Below are 22,398 nucleotides of genomic sequence, written 5' to 3'. Positions count from 1 at the left end.
ATCATGAAAATGTATTTACCATCACTCCTATCTAAAAACAACAATTACAACTAAGTTTACTTGTAAACTTAACCACTCTGTAAACATCTTGTACATCTAACGAAATCTAAAAATAACTGACAGTCCAACATCCAAATTCTTAGTCACTCCTACCTCCAACTTGAATCATCAAGGCCCAAATGTTTCCCCCTCTCTACTACTCAATTCTGTCTTTCCCGAGCTTTCCTAAATTCCATCCGCCAAAAAGAAGAACAAAATTATTCTAATCATGTGACCGTCAACAGAAAGTTAACCACGTTTTTCTAATTCAAACTCACCATCGTATGACCCAATAAGAAACAAAATCTAAGCAACTTTGGTGTTCCTCTGGATCCAGGCAAGATCCCATCCTCGTTATCGGGAATACTCCTCCAGTGTGCTGTGGCAACATAACTCCCAAATTCGGTTGACGTGGCAGTCAAAGTGTTAAATAACAAAAGGAAAGAAAATGATAGCGCTTGACACACACCGTGCACTACCCTGTAACAATAATTTTCAACCGCAGAGAGGAATTAGCGAAAAGTAAAATTTCTGCGTTCATCTTATCGCAAATCGACTGTTTACGCGTGTCACTTTCAATGTATACGTTCTGGGGCAACGAAAACGTAAGAAAGCGAATAAAAAGGAAAACATGGAAAAAGAATCGGCAAAGTTTCAACCGAACTAACGGGATAGGCAGGTGTCACGCCATCGTAACCCCCCAACGCGACGATTACGACGATTACTGGAGGCTCTCCTGAGGGGTCTCAGAGGGTGGAATCGCCTCCGTTGACATTGCATCACGAAGCACTAACCACATTATTTATGCCACCTCGTAAAACTTGTGGCGTGCTTAAACACACTACTCGTTGCCATCGCCCATTCCCTTTCGCCGTCGAGTTACACAGAACCCCGCGGACGAGGGGGAGAGGGTCGCTGTTTGCGAAATCCACCACCTCCAGATAGTGGGATTGCTTGTATCAGCGATGCTTGAAGGAGACTAAACGTTACGCGGTCCTAGCATGTGGTTGGAGTTCGTGTTTGAATCGCGGGAGAGGGATCTTTGGATAACGCACAGCATACGTACGCATTTATTGAAATACTTATTAAAATTTTTATTAAAATATTTATTGAAATATGTTATGGTGGAAAAAGGATTGATTGTGTGAAAAACATAATTGGACTTTGAACGTTAATACTGGAACTATTGCATCTGTCAGATATGATGGGTTTCAGTTTTCTTATTTCGCAATTATTGATGTTTTGAAAGTATTAAATACCTGAAATGATTTGAAAAATATGATATGATATGAAGAAACCAAAGAAAATTTTTGGTTACTGCTGTCATAAGGATTATATATTAATCATGTAAAATGCTTGGTAGTTCTAGTGTTAAATGTCTTGGGTTGGTGTAATCGAGAAATGTAGATGTTGGTGTGAATTGGTGTGTTGTTTTAACAACTGTGTTGAAGATAGGTACTAGAAATCAGTGAAATTTTTGTGTTTGTTAACATATAAATGATGTAGAACTTTTTGTGTTTAGATTTTTCTATTTTTATATATTCTGTTTACATGGATTTACTATGACTCCATAAGAGCTGTTGTGTAGTAAGAGTCGAACTGTTTAGAAATCGGTCAAATTATTGATGTTTTCATAGAATAAATACTGTCCTTAAAATATGAAAGGGAAATTTTCAGTAAAAACAGCACTTATCCGAAATTCAATTAAAATATATGATTTTATCCTTTAAGAGCTTTCTCATTAAAATTTAACATATGTGCGAAAAGTGTAAATATTTTGTCAGATTATATCCTAGTAATATATAACTAATGAAAACTAAACAATCTAGTGATTCAATAATTACTCTTGTAAGAACATGTGGAAATTACAGTACGAAATAGTCGCAGGATTTATATTGCATTAAGCTATTAATGAATTTATCTCTTTTTATATAAGTTACGTATTCATGTAGTTATCGTGCAAACCAAATGTTATGATACAACTTAAAATTTTACATAAAAGTTACTGATTTTATTTTTGTATAATTCAAAATTCTGTGCGAAAAAGAACGAAGCTTGTAAATTTGTTCATATTTAAACAGTAGATATTAAGATTTATAATTCAAATGTAATGAAGTTATTTAGATTATAAACCCGCAGCAAATATGAAATAACTTACGGATGAATCTACATAGTGTGAAAGATTGCATGTGTGTAATCATATGCATCCTAAGAGGGGTTTCTTGTCGCTTTAATGTACCAGTTCTTTCCAAGATATTTTTGTTACGCACGTGAACGTCGGTTTGACTAATGCCAGTGTACTACGGAGATAGCTATTGTTAAGTGAAAGCTGATAAAATATTATTTATGGCAACTATATGAATATGAAATTTTTCTGTTCTATAGTTACTAAATTAACTTATTAAACAATAATTAAAATTAAATTAAAACAGTAAGTTACTAGAAATTTAAAACAGTAATTTATAATTGATTAACAATTGTGTAAAAAGAGAAATTGCAAGAATATTAATTTCAGCACAACTTCTATTCTAAGTAGACAGTGTTACATTATCTTAAAAGTAATTTCCATTATTCAAATATCATATGAAAATTATGTGACCATATCATTTATAAATTATGAAAGCTATAAACATTATACTTAAATTCATCTTGAATCATTTTTAACATTCTTCTTGATATACACATCGTATAATATAACAAATTGTTCATACTTCAGAAACGTAAGTGTAACACTGCTGCTATAGTATTCCAAATTTCATATTATGCAAAAATTTAATTTGCATAAAACGTGCTTTATAAAAATACTGTAACAGAAAAATAGTTTCTCTAGAAACGTAGCATTGAGTCATTCCATAAATACTGCGGTTTTTTATATTCCTTTTATTGTTAAAAATAAAGATATTCAAAACCTTTTTTAAATTAATTCTGATGTATAGGTAGACAATTCATAGATAATGAAGGGGAATATGTTTTCGATTAAAAACAGCTGTTTATCTTTATTTTAAAAAATAAAAGAAATATAAAAACCGCATTACTTATGGGATGACCCAATAATTAGGGAAAATGGATTTAAACAAAATTTAGCTTCTTAATAATACAGAGGTTACTTAATATTTTAGTAAAATTATGTATTTCATTGTGTTTTTCACGTTTGAAAATTCTATGTAATACATAAAATTCGTATTTTCTATATTTTTAACGAATCTTTACTTTTCAAATCGTTCAGATAACATCAGAAAATGTTAAAAGTATACAGAAATGAAACACTGCATACCTAAAGATACCGATTCTATAAAAAAGTCTTCAAGGATTCAGTGTAAAATGTCGCATATCTAGAATCATATCTTGCTGGAAGGGGACGACATTTAAGTTTCCGTGACACTAAGCCTGGAGGCTTATGGTTTTCAAAGTATTTTTATTGCATGTCCGTTATCGTTCGTTTCACCGTAAATGCCGTGCTTAATGCGAACAAGAGAAACTTATTGTTAGGATACTTCTTATGTCACGTCTTACTTTCGCAAACCCTAGAATCTTCGTTTCTGTTCTCTATCTCCTTTTGTTTTAACTATTTTCAAAAGAATATTTTCTCTGCAGATGATCAATATTAACTTGATCTATGAATATTCTATATGAAATATCTAGTAAATATCAAAAAAGATTTTAAGACAGTGAAAAGTCTCAAAAGGCTATGGTTCAACGTTTATTTTAGTTTTACAATATAAGTATATACTAAAATCTTCCTCCTTGTAGTGAATCCCTTATATTTATAAATTTATATTTATAAATATAAATTGTTCTGCTTTGTATAACAGAAATTTCAGCAGAAATTCCTTTTTTTGTCACAATTTTAGATGTATTGTATATTAGGCTTTTGTATTTGTATCTATTTAGAAATTAGATATGTATTGTACATAAAAAGTATTGTAGAATATTTAATTTCCAGAATATATTTGAATATTAAAAATATGTTACGACCTCTATACTGTACAGAACAATTAAAAATACTATTTCAAGATTGTAAAGTTAATTAGAAATAAAAGTTTTATAGTAAGTCCTCTTTTCCATTGTGAAGCAATAACATGTAACAATATAATATGACGAAACTTTCGTATCCGACAAATGATAGGGAGACTATACTGCACACCTCAGCGACTCAACTAATGAGACTTCGTCCACAGACATTGTCTCTTGTTTTCAATTCCAATGGGAGACAAAAAGATGGCCGTACTAGTCTGCAAACTATCTTCGTATAGAATATAGAACTACGTAGACAGTTTGTGGGCATTCATAGATCTTGTATGCGCATATAGTCTGATAGTACATAATGTCAATAATTGTGTGCAGGGCTTTATTAACATGAAAATTGGATACACGAAATTCATACGTCTCTAATTTACATATATGAAATTCGGACGGAGAAGGGGAACATTATATAGTAATTGAAGATCGAAGTTATTCTATTTTTACGAACGAAGATTTTTCGAAGAAAATGCAGTATTTTAAAGTGTAAATAGGGCGTGAAAGCATCTGATTATCATGTGATTTCACATTGTGACGTATTTCATTCCATTATTATCATTATTATTTTTTATTATTATTATTATTATTATTATTATTATTATTATTATATTATTATTATTACTGTTGCTACGTTTCTTACTACTACAAGCTTTTCAAGAAAAACATTTAACTATATTTTTATTGTAATATATTATAAACTTAAGATTTTTCTGTATTATAAGTGTATTATTCTTTAACACATTAATATTATTTTTTAATAACTATGAACGCTGTATAAATTTTTCTATGATAGAAATGGTTGAATGCAAAAATGATGCGACCCACAGTTTGTATTTTCTTGTGCATCTCGGAATTACAATATTTGTTATCATTATTTCGTGAAAGAAATTAAAAATTATACTATATATTTTTTCATTCATATGAGTTTAAAAATTGCGATTCGCTAAGATTTCAATAATTACAATTACTTTATTATCCTGCAATCATTACATTTCTCTATATACAACTTTTGTTTCAATAAAAGTAAATATTATGAAATGACATTAAATAATAATAGTTAGAATTAATGTAATAAATCGTTAAATAAATAAATGTACTTCATATATGTTCATATATGTACTTTAATATATATTAATATATTAAATTATATATATATATATATCTTTTCTCATATTCCGATAAATGAAATGAACGTATTTAATATAAATAAATTAGTTAATTCTATTTATTTAACATATTTAATTTATTTAACATTAATAACTAATAAAAAAGTGATGGATGACTTTAAATATAGTATATGACTTTAAATAAATAAATAAATGAACAAATAAAACTTAGTTTAATTGTAAATGAAATGGTTGAAATTATAAATGATGTAAATTGATAGAATCTCTAGAAATAATTTGATAAACTTGTGAAAATTGATTTCACCTTTGTCGTTTGTTTGCAGCTAGCGTACTCAATGGAGCTGGATTATGACGTAGTAGGTGTCCCGGGTGGCATTTCCGGAATGATGGCTCTGCTTCCGCCCAACGTAAACGTGTCGGAGAGAGGAGAGGTGCCCGTCACATTGCAGGTTTTCAGGATCCGATTAGCTTGTTCAGGCCGCGTGAGTGCCGAAATTCCTTTAACCTTAAGGTTGAATGTCACTGCTCCACCTGGGACTAAACACAACGATACCGTTCTAGTTTTCAAGAGAAATAAAATCTGCTTCAAAGGTAATTGCAAAGACCTTCATTTATCCTACTAAGGTAAATGTAATAATAATTAATAACTAAGCAGTTAAGATAATGTAAATATAAGTATTTCATCTTAATATATAATATCTAATATTTATTATTTAAAATCTAATATAAATATTTATTTTAATATTTATATTTATATTTATATTTATATTTATATTTACATTTACATTTATATTTATATTTATATTTGTATTTGTATTTGTGTTTATGTTTATGTTTATATTTATATTTGTATTTATATTTATAATAATATGCTGTCCTTACATTCTTGACTGGTCAGTTATTGATACATTTACATTATATAGGAATTATTAAATATTTTACTACCATTTTTCCTTTAATTTACAGTTGGATTGTTTAAAAAACAAATTAACTAACCCCACCTTTGAATCTTTTTCTACTTTTAATATTAAAACATTGAAACAATTGTTTATATATCCTTGTTTTGCAAAAGAATGGTGTAATTAACAGAGCCCGTAGGAAAATATTTAAACGACCTGCTATAATTTAAAATAATATCGATTTAGGCTTTGGCAAAGCTGTCCAGATCTTTGGTGATTTTTCCTCTCGAATTTTAACCCAACGTAAACACATAATATGACTGTGAACCTGTTCTAGAATGCTTATTCTACACTGCCAGTGCATTTGTCCACAGATGTTTCAACATTACGATGGATCAATAATTATTTGTTTTACATAATCGTGAATTTAATTAGTTCGTCTACAGGGATCGGCCAATGCCTTCATTACAATAATTTCGATGCACGCGTGGTTAAAACATTCGTAAATGGTCTCTTTCAGACACGAATTCTACGCACGATTTATGGCCCTCTATGTAACCATTGTCAACAACGACAGCGCATAATTTCCCATATTAGAATTTCACGTATGCAGATCGTCGTCGCCATATTTGCTCGGTACCTGTGGAAATCTAGTGATTAAAATGCGATTGCACAAATGAGTAAAATAAATTCATTTAACTGTATTAAAATACGATTACTCTCTTTCATTACACTGTGAAAGTCAATTAAATTATGCAGATGAAGCAGAATGTTAAAGATGGAAAAGTTGAATGTTCTGATCGTAGCGGATTCTTCCCTTAAACATTTCTTAAATTACGTAAACTTGTGTAGACGTATTTTCCTAACAAAATTTGTTCAATTAAATGTTGTTACAGCGTGACTTTTAACTGGCGATGCAACTGACAAGGTGTGATTCCATGTAAAAGACACGTTGAACAAATAAAATAAAATTTTATATGTTTTCGATAAAATCTGGATTGAAAATTCGTGGAGTACGCATGCACTTGAATGCTTCAAAGTGAATACAAGTGTTGTAATAGGCAGGAGGCTATTCCGCATGATAAAATCAGTCAAAAATGTAAAATAATCTTTTTTATGTAACAGCACGTTCTCAAATTTTAAACTTAAAAATTTGTCAAGCACACTTGTATTTGTATACCTATTGACGAAACATATTTAAACTCGAACTTTTTTAAACCAGGGCTTCAAACTGAAACATTTTTATTGTATATTTTCAATTTATTTCTACCTATACAAGGTGTCCCATTTTAATTTATAAGTGTATCAATTGTTTCCGAAACTATTCATTATTTAAAAAATGTCTTAAATGCAATTTTTTCTGTTTTGAAAGGACAGCAATTTGGCACACGTACCAAGAAAAGTATCGCGAACCCGGAAATTAAAAAAATTATGAAACTTTGTGTGTAAATAGAGTAACTCAAGCTGAATACATTGCAATTGTTGTTCGTACTGAATTTTACATGAAAAGGGAGAAACCACCGTTGTAAAAATGCAAATTTCTCTTTCCCATGAATTATCTTGAAAACGTTAAAAGATAGCGAAAAAAGGTTTCAACGAAAAAAACGTTGTTCTTTCGCGCCTACAAAATTACAAAATAAAATATTCAAAACTCAGGTTTAAAATTTTGAAAATATTATATAAAATAAATAAATTAATATTAATATTCAAAGTTCAAGTTCAAAATTTTGAAAAATTTTATTTTGCAATTTTATAGACGTGAAAGAACAACGTATTTTTTGTTGAAATCTTTTTTCATTATATTTTATCGTTTTCAAGATAATTCACGGAAGAGAAAAATTTGCATTTTTTCAGAGGGTGTTTTCAACCCTTCAAAGTGAAATTCGGTACGAATAAAAATTGCAATATATTATCCTTGACCTACTCTACTTACAAACAAAGTTTCATAATTTTTTGAATTTCTGGGTTCGATAACTTTTCTTGTTAGTTTGTTTCTAAGTGGGCTTGTGTAAGAAGTATGAAGATCACTACAATTTTTCCAAGTATAATATTAGAAATATTCAAAACGCGCATCAAAGTTCAAAGCATTTAGTTTTTGTTTGTAATTATAAGATAATTATAAGGTTTGTAATAAAGATTGATATAAACAAAAAAATTGTATCAATCTTTTCATTTCTTCTGAACTGGTTAAAAATGAAATTTAATCTGTTTAAAATATTTCATTCAGTTGTAAGAATGAGTTATTTAAGTTAAGTTTATTTAAAACACACTTCGTTTTATCATATAATCATGTAAGTTGTTTGCATCAATCGATCCAGCAGTTCATTCTTCACAAAAAACCGTTAAACTATTTACATAGATAAACTACACTTTAAGTACATTTGAGGTACTTTTTTAAATAAATAGTTGCAGAAATAATTGCATTTATGTATGATAATGGGATACCCTGTATAATCATATACTTTTCGATTAAACCACTAATTTATAAAACAGCTCACACATATATTCGTAAATTTCATGTAACGAAAACAGTTATTAATAATATATTCGTTTATCGAAACCCATATTAAATTATCTTCGTTGATTTTTCTCAAATGTACGTAAGAATAGTGTTTTCTAGGTTTAAAAATCACTCAAAATGTTATATAAAAAACATAGCAACACGATCAATATGATATGTACTTCATCAGAAATAGTTTGTTTTGTTCACTCATTATTCAGTCGTCATTATATAAAGATATAAAAATAAATATGTTTATATATAGTACAGAATATATGTTCACATTATTTTCTAACGCTACCTATATTAGAAACGACCACAGTTTTATTCGATTTTTCATTTAAATACATCCTTTCATGTACATATTAGGAAAAAGAGTGGAATATAAATTTTTGTTTCCTACACTACAGATCTTTTTTCCTTACACATGTGATAAATTCAAATAAAAATAACCATTTGAGTGCTGAGGAGCGCCATCGCGCCATCACGCCATCAGTTACAATAAAGTAGAAAAACAACGTTGTTTTGTGACACTTAAATAATTCCATGAACTAGCACAGTTATATCGTCCAAGGCAAAGTTTACTAGAAACAACGGTGCATTACATGGTGCAGAAGAAGTGCAATCTAGCAAAACCGGTAAAAAGATCTAACCTTATATGCTCAAACCGCAAGAAAGGACTACACAGATTGTGTGTGAGTAAACACAAATGTTCCTAAAAATGATCTCTAATTTTTTTTATTTTGCTAAATCTAAGTTATGTGTTATATATATTGTAAAAACAATTAATTAAATATAAATACAATAATTGGTTTTATTGCATAAAGTCTGTTTTAATTTTATTTATAAATGTTTTTTCAGAATGACCGATTATCCATTGCTATAGGGTTTGAAACACTATTTTCTATTTTATGTTAATTAAATGTAACCTAATATGCCATAAATACCATGTACAAATTTCTAAAGAAATACTTCAAAATTAACTTTGATACAAAGTATTTCCCGCACTATTTTAGAACTTTTCGCATATGTATAGAAAAAATCTCTGGCACTGGTTAATAAAAATATCCAGATATGATCATTAAAAAATCCCAGTTTCTTAATATCGCTGTTTCATGCTACTCGGAAAGTGATTTTAAAAAGTGTCAAAGGAGAACACTCGTGATTCCTTCGCAACTAGTTCCCTGAATTCCACAAACTTTAGACACCTGCAAGGCGAGTAGAGACAAAGAACATGAAACGTTAGAGTTCATTGAGACTCGCGAGGAGAGCACTTGGATCTATCTTGTAGCAACTTCATTTGACGCGCGAAACTTCGGCGCTCCTCTTAGGAATCCGCCGCGCGCCGCTGTACGCTGCAGACGAAACGAGAAAGAATTACAAAGGCGATATTTCGTGGACAGCCAACGAACAATAGCTACTCGATCATGGCAGACAGGTGTTGAAGCAGGAAGCAGAATCATTCCTCGTTCGTTAAAACGGAAACGAAATAATACTTCGTAAAACTGCAAAATTAATTAAGACGTAAACAGAAAGTATAGATTTGTATCTTACTTTACGAACATTTGAAGCTATTATTTACTTGATCAACTGCTCCATTTTATTGTTAAATGATTTCATTATTTAAACATGGTTACACGAAGTTTTTATTTTCTTTAAAAATGCTTGAAAAGTTCCTTCTTCACCATTTTCCCAGCAATTTGAACTCATGACTTTTCGAGCGTAAGATTTCCAGCTCGCGGTAGTGTAATTTTTTTTTACACGTTGAACGTAATATAAGTGAAGTGCACTTTGCGTTTACTCGCATTCTGTTATTTGAATTTTTAATAAAATAATAAAATGATGATGTTTATCTGATGCAGAAGACATATTAACCCCTTGCCCTATGATTTATTTTTTGTTATGACTGATGCAACTACTTTATCGTTAGTAATTTATTAGGGAAAGACACAATTTTTATGTTTATTCTATGTTGACATTTGCTTCAAAGGTTGATGATTAGTAATAGAAAAGTAATATTTCATTTATATTTAAAAAATCTAAATGACACTTAGATTTCTCAAATTCAGTTTGAAATTTTCGTCACGAGTCTGATATGACATTGTAGGTGAAGGGGTTAAGAGGCCGAGAAAGAAATCCATAATTTTTAGTTTTAGTAGAAAGCTTTATGGTATCATGTAAATTTTTAAATGTTAATCGGAAAAGTGCATCGTTCGGGACACACAATCAATCACGAAATCACTCAATCGTTCGGAGTGACGATATTCTCAGATACTCAATCGTTCGGAGTAACGAGATATCATTCATTCATTCAAACAGTAGTCAGTCCATCGTTCGGGACAACTACAACTAGTGATCTGATCTCAACCATTCGGAGATCAGAGTCGAATCAGTCGATTTCTGAAGAAATTTGTAAATCGACGCGTCGCGAGTATTAACGAGACCTAAAGTTAAAGCTGGGATTTACAACCCCAGCCGAGGAATTTAATCCGCGTTAGTATTCGTGTACGGGCGACGTCGCATTTTTCGGTACTTCGAGCCGGATCTACTACGTAACATTTGTTGATCCTTCGAGCCAGATTTGTGACGGTACAAACAACAAGAATAAAAATTTGTATAACAATTTCCAGCAAACTTGAAATCTATTATTCTAGTTCTTAGCTTCTGAAGTATAAACAGTTTTTAATCACTTCACAGGTAACATCGCTTATATTCAATCGAACTTTTTGTTATCACTTTTTCTATATTTCTCGATCGTTATTTTCGTATAAACTTTGTTCTTTAACATGGGTTGATCTCTTTGTATGATTAATATAAATAATTAACAATATAAGTATACTCTTAAAATAAATAAAGTTATGTAGAGTTTAAAATGCTGAATTCCATGTGATCTAGGCATTGTGTTTTATAGTAATGCGAAATAATCAAATTTAAATAATAATTCTAAAGTATAGAAGCACATTATGAATCAATTATCGAATATCCATTTTGTACAAAGCACAAGTCTAACAATGGTCATCAATAACAGCTCGAAAAGGTAATAGTTCGTATTGATTATTAAAAAAGAAATAATTTAGTTTATTTCTATTTATTCCATTACGAACCGTATTACGTATTTTATCCTATGTTATAATATAAAAAATATTAAATTATGTGTATATAACTGACGTATAATTTAAAATCAATTCCTTCCAAATTAGCAGCCGTCTAAAAGCTGAAATGATGAAACTGCTGATAATTATTTACCATTAAATAAGTATTTAAATACTACATCCCGGTATCTCTAAATGACATTCAGATTAATCGAATATTCAGGTCGAGATATCGACAGATCCGGATTATCAGATATTCGCATGTCATAGAGTCTGCCTTTCAATTTTATTCGTACCTTTCAACATCAAAGTAAACATGCTTGACGTTCTTCGATATGCAATATTCAGTTTAAGCATCTTGAAAAAAAAGAGAAACACGCTCATATTGGCGAGAGGAAAACGAGTTATCTTTCCGTATTCCGAATAAACACAGACTCGCAGATATCCGAAATCTCGTAGCTTCTCTCTTCAATCTTCCGAAAGGAACGTTTCGTGGCGCGAAGGGATACGATATGACGTTCAGACGTGATTCTTGTAGCGACTGGCGAGGAAACATCCCGTTCCCGGCAGGAAATCGACAAGAACATCGAGAGTATCGTGGAAATAGTAGGAACAACATTTCGCCAGACAGGTGGATGGAGTTAGACTTTCCTCTCGGTCGAAACTATCCGTGTTTACACCCTCGGATAAGAAACAGAGTATGGGATAGAGAAAGGCTCAACACAGGAATAAAGAAACCGAGTATACTGAGTGTTAATACAAACGTGCGATGTTATTTCACGGTGGACTTTCCACGTCAAAATAATGAAAATTCCGTGTACCTTGTATTGTGTCGTCCCATAGATAATGCGTTTTTGAGATAAACAGAACTTTTATTAATTTAAGATATGTAATTGTGTATAAATATATGAGCAGTTTATTTTGAATGTGGCTTAAGTCCCTTAGAGAGAAAAGAAAAACCTATTAAAAATAAAAAGATAATATAGAATTGGAATTGTAACCATTAAGTTGACTTTTTTTGAAAATGGATTTAAGACACTTTCAAAATAAATGATTCATATATTCTTCTGCGTGATCTATACTCAATGAAGGAGATTATTTTATAAGAATTATAAGTGTAACATTAGAGAAGTATAAAATATAAATAACGTATTATTACAACATAATAATGTAAAAGAAATATTTAAAAACGCATTATTTATGAGATCCCTCAATATATTCTTATTAATTCAATATAAAATTTGGAGTTAATAATTAATAAGATATGACATGCACGAAAATGTATAAAGAAAAATCAATTTTTTGCTATATATTTTGATAAATGAATATATTGAGAATGTAATCGAGCATATCTAATATGTTTCTTTTTCATAGTTTCTGCATATTTATATTTCTTGTATCATTCGCTGTTTAAAAACAATGTGAATATTTTATGCGTATATTGATAAAAGATGAAAATGAAAAATAATTCGTTGCTGGAAAATCAGAGCATAAAAATGTTGGGAAGTTAACATATACTTTGAACGTATGTACAGAAGAGATTTAGCAGTAGATTTATATTCGCGTACAAAACGAGTGAGCACAGTAAATGACTGATTCACGTACACTTTTTTGCACATATTTTTTTATTTGTCCTTTTTATACTTCAAAAATTTATATCAAAACACTTTGCTTCCGAGAAATATTAGTTCCAGTTTTTATAACAAAAAATATGCCATAGACGCCATTTACTAGCATATGTAGTATCATAATTTTAAGACAGTGGGACAGCGAGTATTCAGAGGGCCATAAAAGAGAAAGGGACTCATGGAAACTAGGCCCAAGGGCTGGTAGGTTTTCTCAAGGGATGCGTAAGCAAGGATGATGACTGCGTCGTGGTGAGAGTAGGGTGTGTTTGAGAATTTGTTGGACGTGTGAGTGAGAGAATGATTTTTAAGTGCGGATGGCGCGAGATTTTAGAGAGAGCTGCGTTGACCTGAAAAGAGAAAAGAGCTGTACACTGCGAGCTATATCGTTTCTATTTATTTGTATTTTATGCAATTAACTATTCCTATGTTTTTTTTTAAGTAAAACATATTTAATTTCCATTAATACCACACATATAAACAAAGATTTGACGGCTACAGCCGTCATTTGCCTTAATGCGTTAATAATGATGTAATATGATTAATTACATGCAATCTGCATACACAGTGGCGTTCAAAAGTTTCCGAACAGATCGTTTTTAGAATTGAGTCCGTGCCACATCGATGTGTCGCTGTGATTAATGCAAAGGGTATGGCCAGAAAATACTAAGTGTAATATGTCAAACACTATACATTAAATTATTATTATAATAAAAAACAAGCTTTATTTCCTTTTTTAAACACTCTGATCGAAAACCTTTGAACATACTGAATCATTTATTTCTGAAAAAATATGTATAAAGTATAGATGGTATTGATTTTTCTATAGTATCTTTTCATACAATACATAAAAGTTCATGAAGCCTTCATCGTGTGAGGAAAGTTTCAAAAACGATCTGGCCGGGAACTTTTAAACGCCACTGTATTTCAATTATAAATAAATAAATATATTAAAACAGCATATTCATTAAAGATATATAGAAATTCTTATATTATTTACTACCGAATAAATTTCGCAATGAGAAAAAGGAATTTTAATTCTACACATTTCTACATAATTATATTTACTTTTAATATTCAATTCTGCTTATACACATACGTACTCTACAACTGTGTGTTTCAATTCTTTTGCCATTTAATATATTATAACACATTTTCTTATAATTGAAGCCGTGAATTTTAAAACAATACACACATATAGACAAGTGTTTAGAAAGTTGGACGTACTACCAAACACAATAATGTTCGTAACGTACTACATAACACAAATTCCTAATGAACACTAGAACTACCAGACGTAGCTTTTGTAATTATTAAAAAGGCAACAGATGTTTCTCTGAGAAATTGTCTGACAAACTGAATTGTAAATCAATTAAAGTTTCAATAGATACACTCTTTGAGTTTCTATAGACGAATTTCAAAATATCAATTTAATTACTCGATAGTTTTAGTGTAAATATTCAACTATTAATATGATTGTTTTCTATTACTATTGATGTATTTTCCATAGTAACTAACACGTCAAGCTACTTATTTTGCGAAATATGGTGTTCCATGTTAGGAGCTGCGCCATATAGATGACTCACTTGCCAAATCGGATAACTCCAAAAACAAAAGTGGAGATAAACGATAAAATAATACACTATGATTTATAAAATTCCTTTTAAATTATAAATTCAAATAAACATTTTAAAATGTATCACTACAGATGTATTTCTTATTTAACGACGTATAAAGTATATAAAATAGAATATCCTTGAAGTAATCGTTATTATTACTACAATTTTTGCATGATTATGGGAGTTAAATAAAGATTAAATAAAAATTATGGCAGAAAAACTGTATTATATACATTTTTTTATTGAAGATGTTATTAATATATTATATATTTGATAATTGTCAAAAAATTCACAAGTATTTGCTTCAGTGGCAGTTTGCCTGTAACAGATTGAATAATTTTTATAGTGCATTTGTTTTTGTGATGATGAAACAATAACAAACAATTTACTGTTATCATTTCGTACTACATTATGTCATTAAAAAATTCTTAACTAAGTTTTATTACGTATTAATAAAACTAGCAAAAGTTTTAACTAAAGTATGAAATTATTTAGACTGGTTTCTGAAATAAACAATTTAATATTCAGTGGCCAAATAAATTTTGTCATTTAGTGGTATTAATCTTTATTAATAAAGACATTTTTTTAAAATATAAATAGTTGAGAATAAATCAATTGCTTTAACACTAATGCTTAAAAAAAATTCTGAAGGTGGAGTTAATCAATTTGGCAAGGGAGCGATTCACATTAGACACCGATACCCTATACAATTGTCTATTTTCATTAAAATATATGTTTTATTTAACAAAACCCACAACATAACGATTACTGACGCACAGACGCCACTTTCTACCCAACTAACCGAGAAAAATGGAAATTAAAAACCGAGGTGTACAAAGACAAAGGAGATGGAAAACGGGAAGGGAGAGACGGAAATGAGAAACAGTAAGAAGCAGAGGCTTGACAGACACTGATCCGGATCCGGTTACCAGCGTAGTCGCCGTTACAACGAAAAGCAATCCGCCGAATAAAATTGAATCTCGTCGGGAGTAGGTGTATTTAATGAAAGAAGAAGAGAGCGGAGATCTTGCCGTCCAAGATCAAGAGGATCGACCGCGTAGAAAAGAAGATGAGAAGCGTTCGCTGCAGCGATGGGGTGGGAGATGACGGCGAGGGGAACGCCGGAAGGGAGAAAAATAAGTAATCGCCTCTGAGGGAGGGTTCGCCGGCCGACGAGTACTTGCGCCGTGTACAGAGTTCCTTTTTCGGCGGGATTTGCTTTCTTCTTGACCCGTTGCCGGGTTTCCATCCCCCACAGACGAACATCCCCGGGTCCTCCGGTTCTTAAGAGGTCTTGCAAAAATCCGAAATCGCCTAGAGACCACTCGAAAATAATCGAATCCCGTGTTGGCTCCTCGAGTACTCGTCCTCCGGGCTGTGTGCGCGGTGGTACGTTGAAAACGCTTGACGATGGTCATGGGAGGAATCTTCGAGGAAAGGGAACGCGCCGACAGGGAGGAATTAGTGACGTTAATCCATTGCCTTGTAACGTCGCACAGTGGCCGATTTCGCCGTTTCAGCCGGGCAAGATTAAAACTATGTATCGAATTTTTTCGACAAGAAATGATTGTATATAAATTAAAAATTACTTATGAAGAATATAATAAATGAGTGAATATTAAATATTGTTAATTATATATAAAATACTTTATATAAAAAAACTACATGTTTATATAGAATGGGTTGCAGTATATAGAAAAATAAATAATAATAACATATTAGGTAATAATATATGTTTGCAATTAATTATATAATATAGAATAGAATTATACGAGTATACGGCTACGCATGGTCAATTCGAACGCTTCGTATTACATTTTAGATAAAATGCTCTAAAAGACAGGCGGAAATATGCGGAAAAATTTGTTTATGCATAATAAATATAAACCTTTGCCGAATATGATAGTGCTTGAAGGAAGGCCGGATCTTACAGGGCAGCATGATAAAATCATTCATGAAATAGGGTAAACGGAGACGAATCGGTCCAGTTCAGATTTAACAGCGAAGAACTAATAGTTAAAACTTAGAATCGACATTTGTTTCATAAATTTGTTATTAATACACATTCAGCTTCAATATTAAAAAACTTGAAAATCTTCATTTTATAAACAAGAAACTGGAAAGTGAGAAATATCCACCCCTAGAATTTGGAGCGAAACCTTGAAATAAGTGTAGGGAATGTGTATAAAATAATATGGACGATCAGCATGTTGGTTCCTAAAACAATGTAACAAATGTGACTAATATTCTTATTTTTATCCGATTCGTCCCGATTTGCCTGGATCTGCCCTAATTGATAAATTGGCTGTGGTACACTTAATTATTATGCTAAATATCAGAAATTATGCACAAAGGAAAAGTAAAATTGATGATTATATGGAGAATGGTCTATGTTACAAATTTCATGCAATGTACCAAAACCTTATAAGATTGATTAGCAAAAACAACGAAAGGAGTTGCTTCAATTTGGGGTTTTAAAAAGTAATAAATTACTTCTTAATTATTGAATTATTATTATTAACAATTACTACAGTGTGCAGTAATTTACAAAGTGTAACATTGGCCTTTCTAGATACTCATTTAAATATACCTTAAATTATGAATATTGAATCACAAGGATCAAAATATTTGAATTATATGTGTTATTCTATCTGCCTGTTCCAGATAAAATTATACAGAATTATTAAATTCATGTGCTCTGCCTTTCACGTACGCATCAAGCATCATCAATAACGTCCCATTGACATACACCGATATTGTACCTGAGGCTCGAGAATTGATTGAATCAATAGTTGAAATTTTCAAGTACTATTTCGTGTACAAAGATTTATATTCGCATAGAAAATTCTGTATTTAAATGGGATACACGTTCTAATTTAAATAGGAGATAATGAATTTTTTATATCAGATTACGTAAAAGTAGATACAGAACGCTATTCACATATTGTCCAACTTTATGTTAACAAGATGGTGACACACTGTTTTGAAAGAGAGTTACAATACAAAAAATTTGAAATTCAAACGTTAATATTTAATACCTATTATCTTATCGTGAAATACTTTTATGAAGATATTTAGAGAATGGCACATGTATACAGTTTCTTAATTTCTTTTCTAACTTTTTCCCATCCTTTATACATATTTTTAGTTGACGTATTTTTAATTATTGTTCCCTTACATATGCTTATAGGTATATGCTTATTCGTATACATCTTATCAATAAATATTATTAATGCCATCTAAATCAAATTAACTTTGCGAAGGAAATAATTTTAATATATACATTATAGCCACATTTAAAATAAGAAAAGAAAACAAATTAAAAATGATTTCGTATTAAAAAACGAATTCCATCGATTTTATTAATTTTATTATAAACGTTCAAAGCCTCAACAGGATGATATTGTTTCTCAGATGTGCTTTCTAGTGCTCCTGACGCAATGTAATGCCATTTTCTCCGACGTTATCATCAGTAATATTTTTTCGTTAAAACCGGCCAACCGTAGATTGTTAATAACGTGAAATTAAAAATATTGTTCACCTCACGGGATTTACCGCAATTTGCGCGTGTTCCACGTTCGGATAAAATTTGTTTCAACAGAAGAGAGCCTGGTGTGACTCGGTGAATGCGGCTCGAGGAGGGTCATTCTATTAATCCCACAGGGACTTAATTCTGGGCCTCCGTAAATCTCGGTTAAGGTTTGTTTGATAGTGTCGGATAGCATCGCCGGCCAGGATTTAACTGAGATATACCTCTACCGGGCCTTCAACGTGGCTTCTCGACTTTGTGCTTGTTCTTAAACCCGCAAGTTACTTGTCGGTGCGTCGACGAAAGCGAAGTTTAATCGATCCTTTGCTGTGCTCGAGCAACGCGGGCAAATTGATTCCTTTGTCCCGCCAACCGTTACCCTTCCGTCGGCGTTTGTAATTAAAAATCAGGCACCTAGGTTTCTTCGCACGCTTTCAGCCATTAATTGCTGAGATCCTTTTTTGCATCGTGGCATCTGTTTCATTGGGTCACTGAATATAAATTGAAATATGGAAGCGTTCAGGAAATTGCAATTATTGTTTGACATTTTACTGAAAAATGTGTTTATCAGAGAATTATCGGTGAAGACTCTCCAGAAATTGACACACTTGAATTTATCTTGAAAACTATTAAAAATAAAAATACAGTTTGGATGGCTAACTTCATACGTAATAATAATATTGTGGAGACACTTTTTTTAAAATTAAGAAAGTAATGTTAGTTTATTTTCTTTGGCGATAATAATTCTGTATGGTCTAAATTAAATTCAGTTCCTAACCAGTCCAGTTCAGAATCAAATACACAGTATTTTTAGTTATCATCTTAAGATACGGTAATTTTCTCCTGTATATTATTTTTGTTATGTTATTCCTCACCTCATTTTATATTAATATAAATTAACAATAATAAACATTAAGTTCTTGTTAAGCATATAAAGCTATGGGTTTCATTCAAATTCGAAACTGTCTTAAAAAATTCTAACACTTAGTATAATAATAGTAAATTAATAGACTGTACAATACTTTTTTTAACATCATACTGTTTCGTATACTTCTTACAACTTGCATCATGCTTTCAAGCTCCTAAAAGCAGAGTGTGTAGATATAACACTTGAATATAACATAAAAACTCTAGACCCAAGTAATACAGGCTGAAGCATCTACTTACATTCAATTTTTAAAAAATAATTGATAAATAAATCATTTCTAAAATAAATAATTTTTGTTCCAAAAATAGCAATGACGTATACAGGTCGATAGTCCTATTGCATTACATACTCCACATTGTTTTGAAATCTATCATTCTATATACAGTCATTAACCCCGGATAGTCAAGTCAAACTCGTGATAAACATTTTCAACCGACTTCCCCAAGCCTAAATTTGATTTACTTATTTTTTATATAAATTAAATATTACTTGTCCAGTATAAATCTTTAAGCTTTAGAACAAAGGTAGATCCAGAAGAATCATTAGCGTCTTTCCTTTCTCAATGAAATTATTAGCAATACAGTAGTTTAATCGAGCGCAGTTAAAAGAAATCATAAGACAATAGATTAAGCAGTTAACTGCGTTCGACGAGTATACACGTCATCTTAAAGTTTGAATAACACTAATTCTATCAACGATGAATTATTCACTCTTTCACATAAATATATAGAGTAGACCGAGGCGAATCGGATCATACGATGAATTGGATTGAAATAAGAATCCAGTCCACATTTATTATATCGTAAATTATATTTCCCATTTTTTGTTTCTTACTTTCTACCGGATGATTAAAAAATTCTTGTCCGCTTTTCATCGTTAACATCCAAGTACTTTTAATTCCTTGATATCAAACAGAAAATGATCCGATTCACCTCGGTCTACTCTAATTCATCTTCCTTTTGCTTTGGTTTTTCATTCAAATGTACCTCACGTAACATTCATCCTGCGTTTCACAAGTACACACTTCATTTCTTGATTGCATTGCACGCAATACGAAAGATTTTTCAAACTAAATTCCACAGTTAACAGCACATTTTAATGAAAACAAAATGTTTTACGCGAGACTTCATCGAGCCTCTAAACTCGTTACCAGCATACAGGGTTAAAGATAGCGCTGCTCTTAAATGACCGGGAACGCGAGTTCCGTTTATGTTAAGAAACACAAACGATTTTGTATAAGGGGAGCAGCAATTACCCCTCACACGGTAATTACGCCAGCTAACCGAGAGAATAATCAACGAACAAGTAAACTTGCCAACAATTCAATTGGCCGGCCGGAGAAGCGGACGGACGAAGAAACAACAGAACGTAACCGGCGCGTCCGCGGTACGAGTTCCCGTCTGAAATTATGCGGTGGAGGGAATGAAAACTAAAGTTACTTAAAAAGTTCGGCGTGGTCCGCTTCGGTGAGCATTGTGCCGTGTAAGAGAGGACAGTTTAAAAAGACGTCGTCCGGCCGTAAATAAAAAAGCAAAGATCCCCCGGAGAAGTTGGGAGCGGCGCCGAACGCGGCCGAAGTCCCGCACGATTTATTTAACTTTTTCCCTGCCTCCCGTTGTTTCCGCTGCACATCTCATCGCGCACCGGCGAATTCTTCCTCGTCCGAGTGTTTCGCGAACCGTTCCTGTCGGTTATCGTGTAAAGTTCATCCGTCTGGTTCGCGTTATTTATTCTGGCGAAAGCACCCGCCCCTGGCTTTTCCCGTTGCGCCGCGCTACGCCGCGCCGCGAAACGGAAAGGATAACGCAGACGGGCAAAAAGGATACGACTCGTTAGACTCGAAACACCAGTTTACATTATGCGTATTATGCGCTTTTCTCGGAACCTCGTTTTTTCAAATGGTTCGCGCCACTTTTTTTCAGTCCTAATTGACCGATCTACTTAAGGCTAAAACTAATTAAGACTGACCCACTCCTGATTTCTTCTTTTTACGATTATTAAAAAGATAACAGATGTTTCTCTGGGAAGTTATTTAAAAAAATAGATGTAGCAATGCGCAAACTAAATTTAAAATCAATTCAAGTCTCAATAGATGCGCTTTTGAAGTTTCTATAAAAGAATTTCAAGAAGTCAGTTTAACTGCTCGGTAGTTTTAGTTAACTTTAACTCTTTTGTCCCTGAATATTTAATTTTTTGTAATGTAAATTTATGCTGGATTTACGATGTATAAGTGATTTCTGCTATTTTTGAGAAATTTAAGCACGTAACAGAGTTCTGCATTCCGTAGCGATCGCCAGTGTTTATGACCGGAAGACCTTAGGGCTGTAAGTGAGTAATAGACAATTCGAAGGTCTTCTGGTAGCTCAGTAGCTATGGCGTATCATAAGTCCATACGCAAGTCGAACGTCAAGGGAAAATGTTTGCGACGGTTCCTAAAAAACTAAGTTAATTTGTTAACACATACATACACATGCATACTGGTAACGAGAAATCTCGTTTTTATATCAAGACACTTAGCTGTGTAACTTTGCTAATTACCACAGTATTTGAAAAAATTTTTAATTTGATTCGAACTTATTATCTATTTAAAATATATTACATAACAATATGATATTTGAGTTTTTCTATATATATAGCGATATAAGTTGATCTCACTGAAAATTGCTATCCGCGTAATTCAGTTTTATGAAAAATAGCCGTTACGTAATGTACTAAGTTAACCAGCAGCGAAATCATCGCCACTTTACGAAAGGGCAGTTTTTTAGGAGCCACCCAAACTAACTCCAATTCGCTGATAGAAACATTCCTCCACAAGGTACACGTAGACTCTGGAGGGAGACTTCATCTTCCTCCAGGAATTCAGAGAATTTTGAGACCAGTCTGGCATAAGCAGCTGAATACCAATAATCTAGATGTAACCATCAAGTGACAGTTTTACGGACGAAGAGGACAACAAGCTTATCAGTGCAACAGGATCACAGAGTAAAGCTTCTTTCCAACTTTAAATGCATTTTTTTCCA

At 31.8% G+C, this 22,398-nt stretch overlaps 1 protein-coding gene across 1 annotated transcript in view; it reads left to right on the top strand.

Moving 5' to 3' along the window:
- LOC116426099 (tyrosine-protein kinase Dnt) overlaps positions 1-22,398 on the top strand; it is a 208,441-nt gene that overhangs the window by 130,049 nt on the left and 55,994 nt on the right. Inside the window, exon 3 of the mRNA XM_031974585.2 lies at positions 5,510-5,777. Coding sequence (XP_031830445.1) covers positions 5,510-5,777 — 268 coding nt within the window. The remainder of the gene's footprint in view (positions 1-5,509; positions 5,778-22,398) is intronic.

This window comes from Nomia melanderi, chromosome 12 (assembly GCF_051020985.1).
Source record: "Nomia melanderi isolate GNS246 chromosome 12, iyNomMela1, whole genome shotgun sequence".
NCBI classification, from domain to species: domain Eukaryota; kingdom Metazoa; phylum Arthropoda; class Insecta; order Hymenoptera; family Halictidae; genus Nomia; species Nomia melanderi.
The sequence above is the reverse complement of the archived record's forward strand: the minus strand, read 5'-3'. Positions and strand labels throughout refer to the sequence as shown.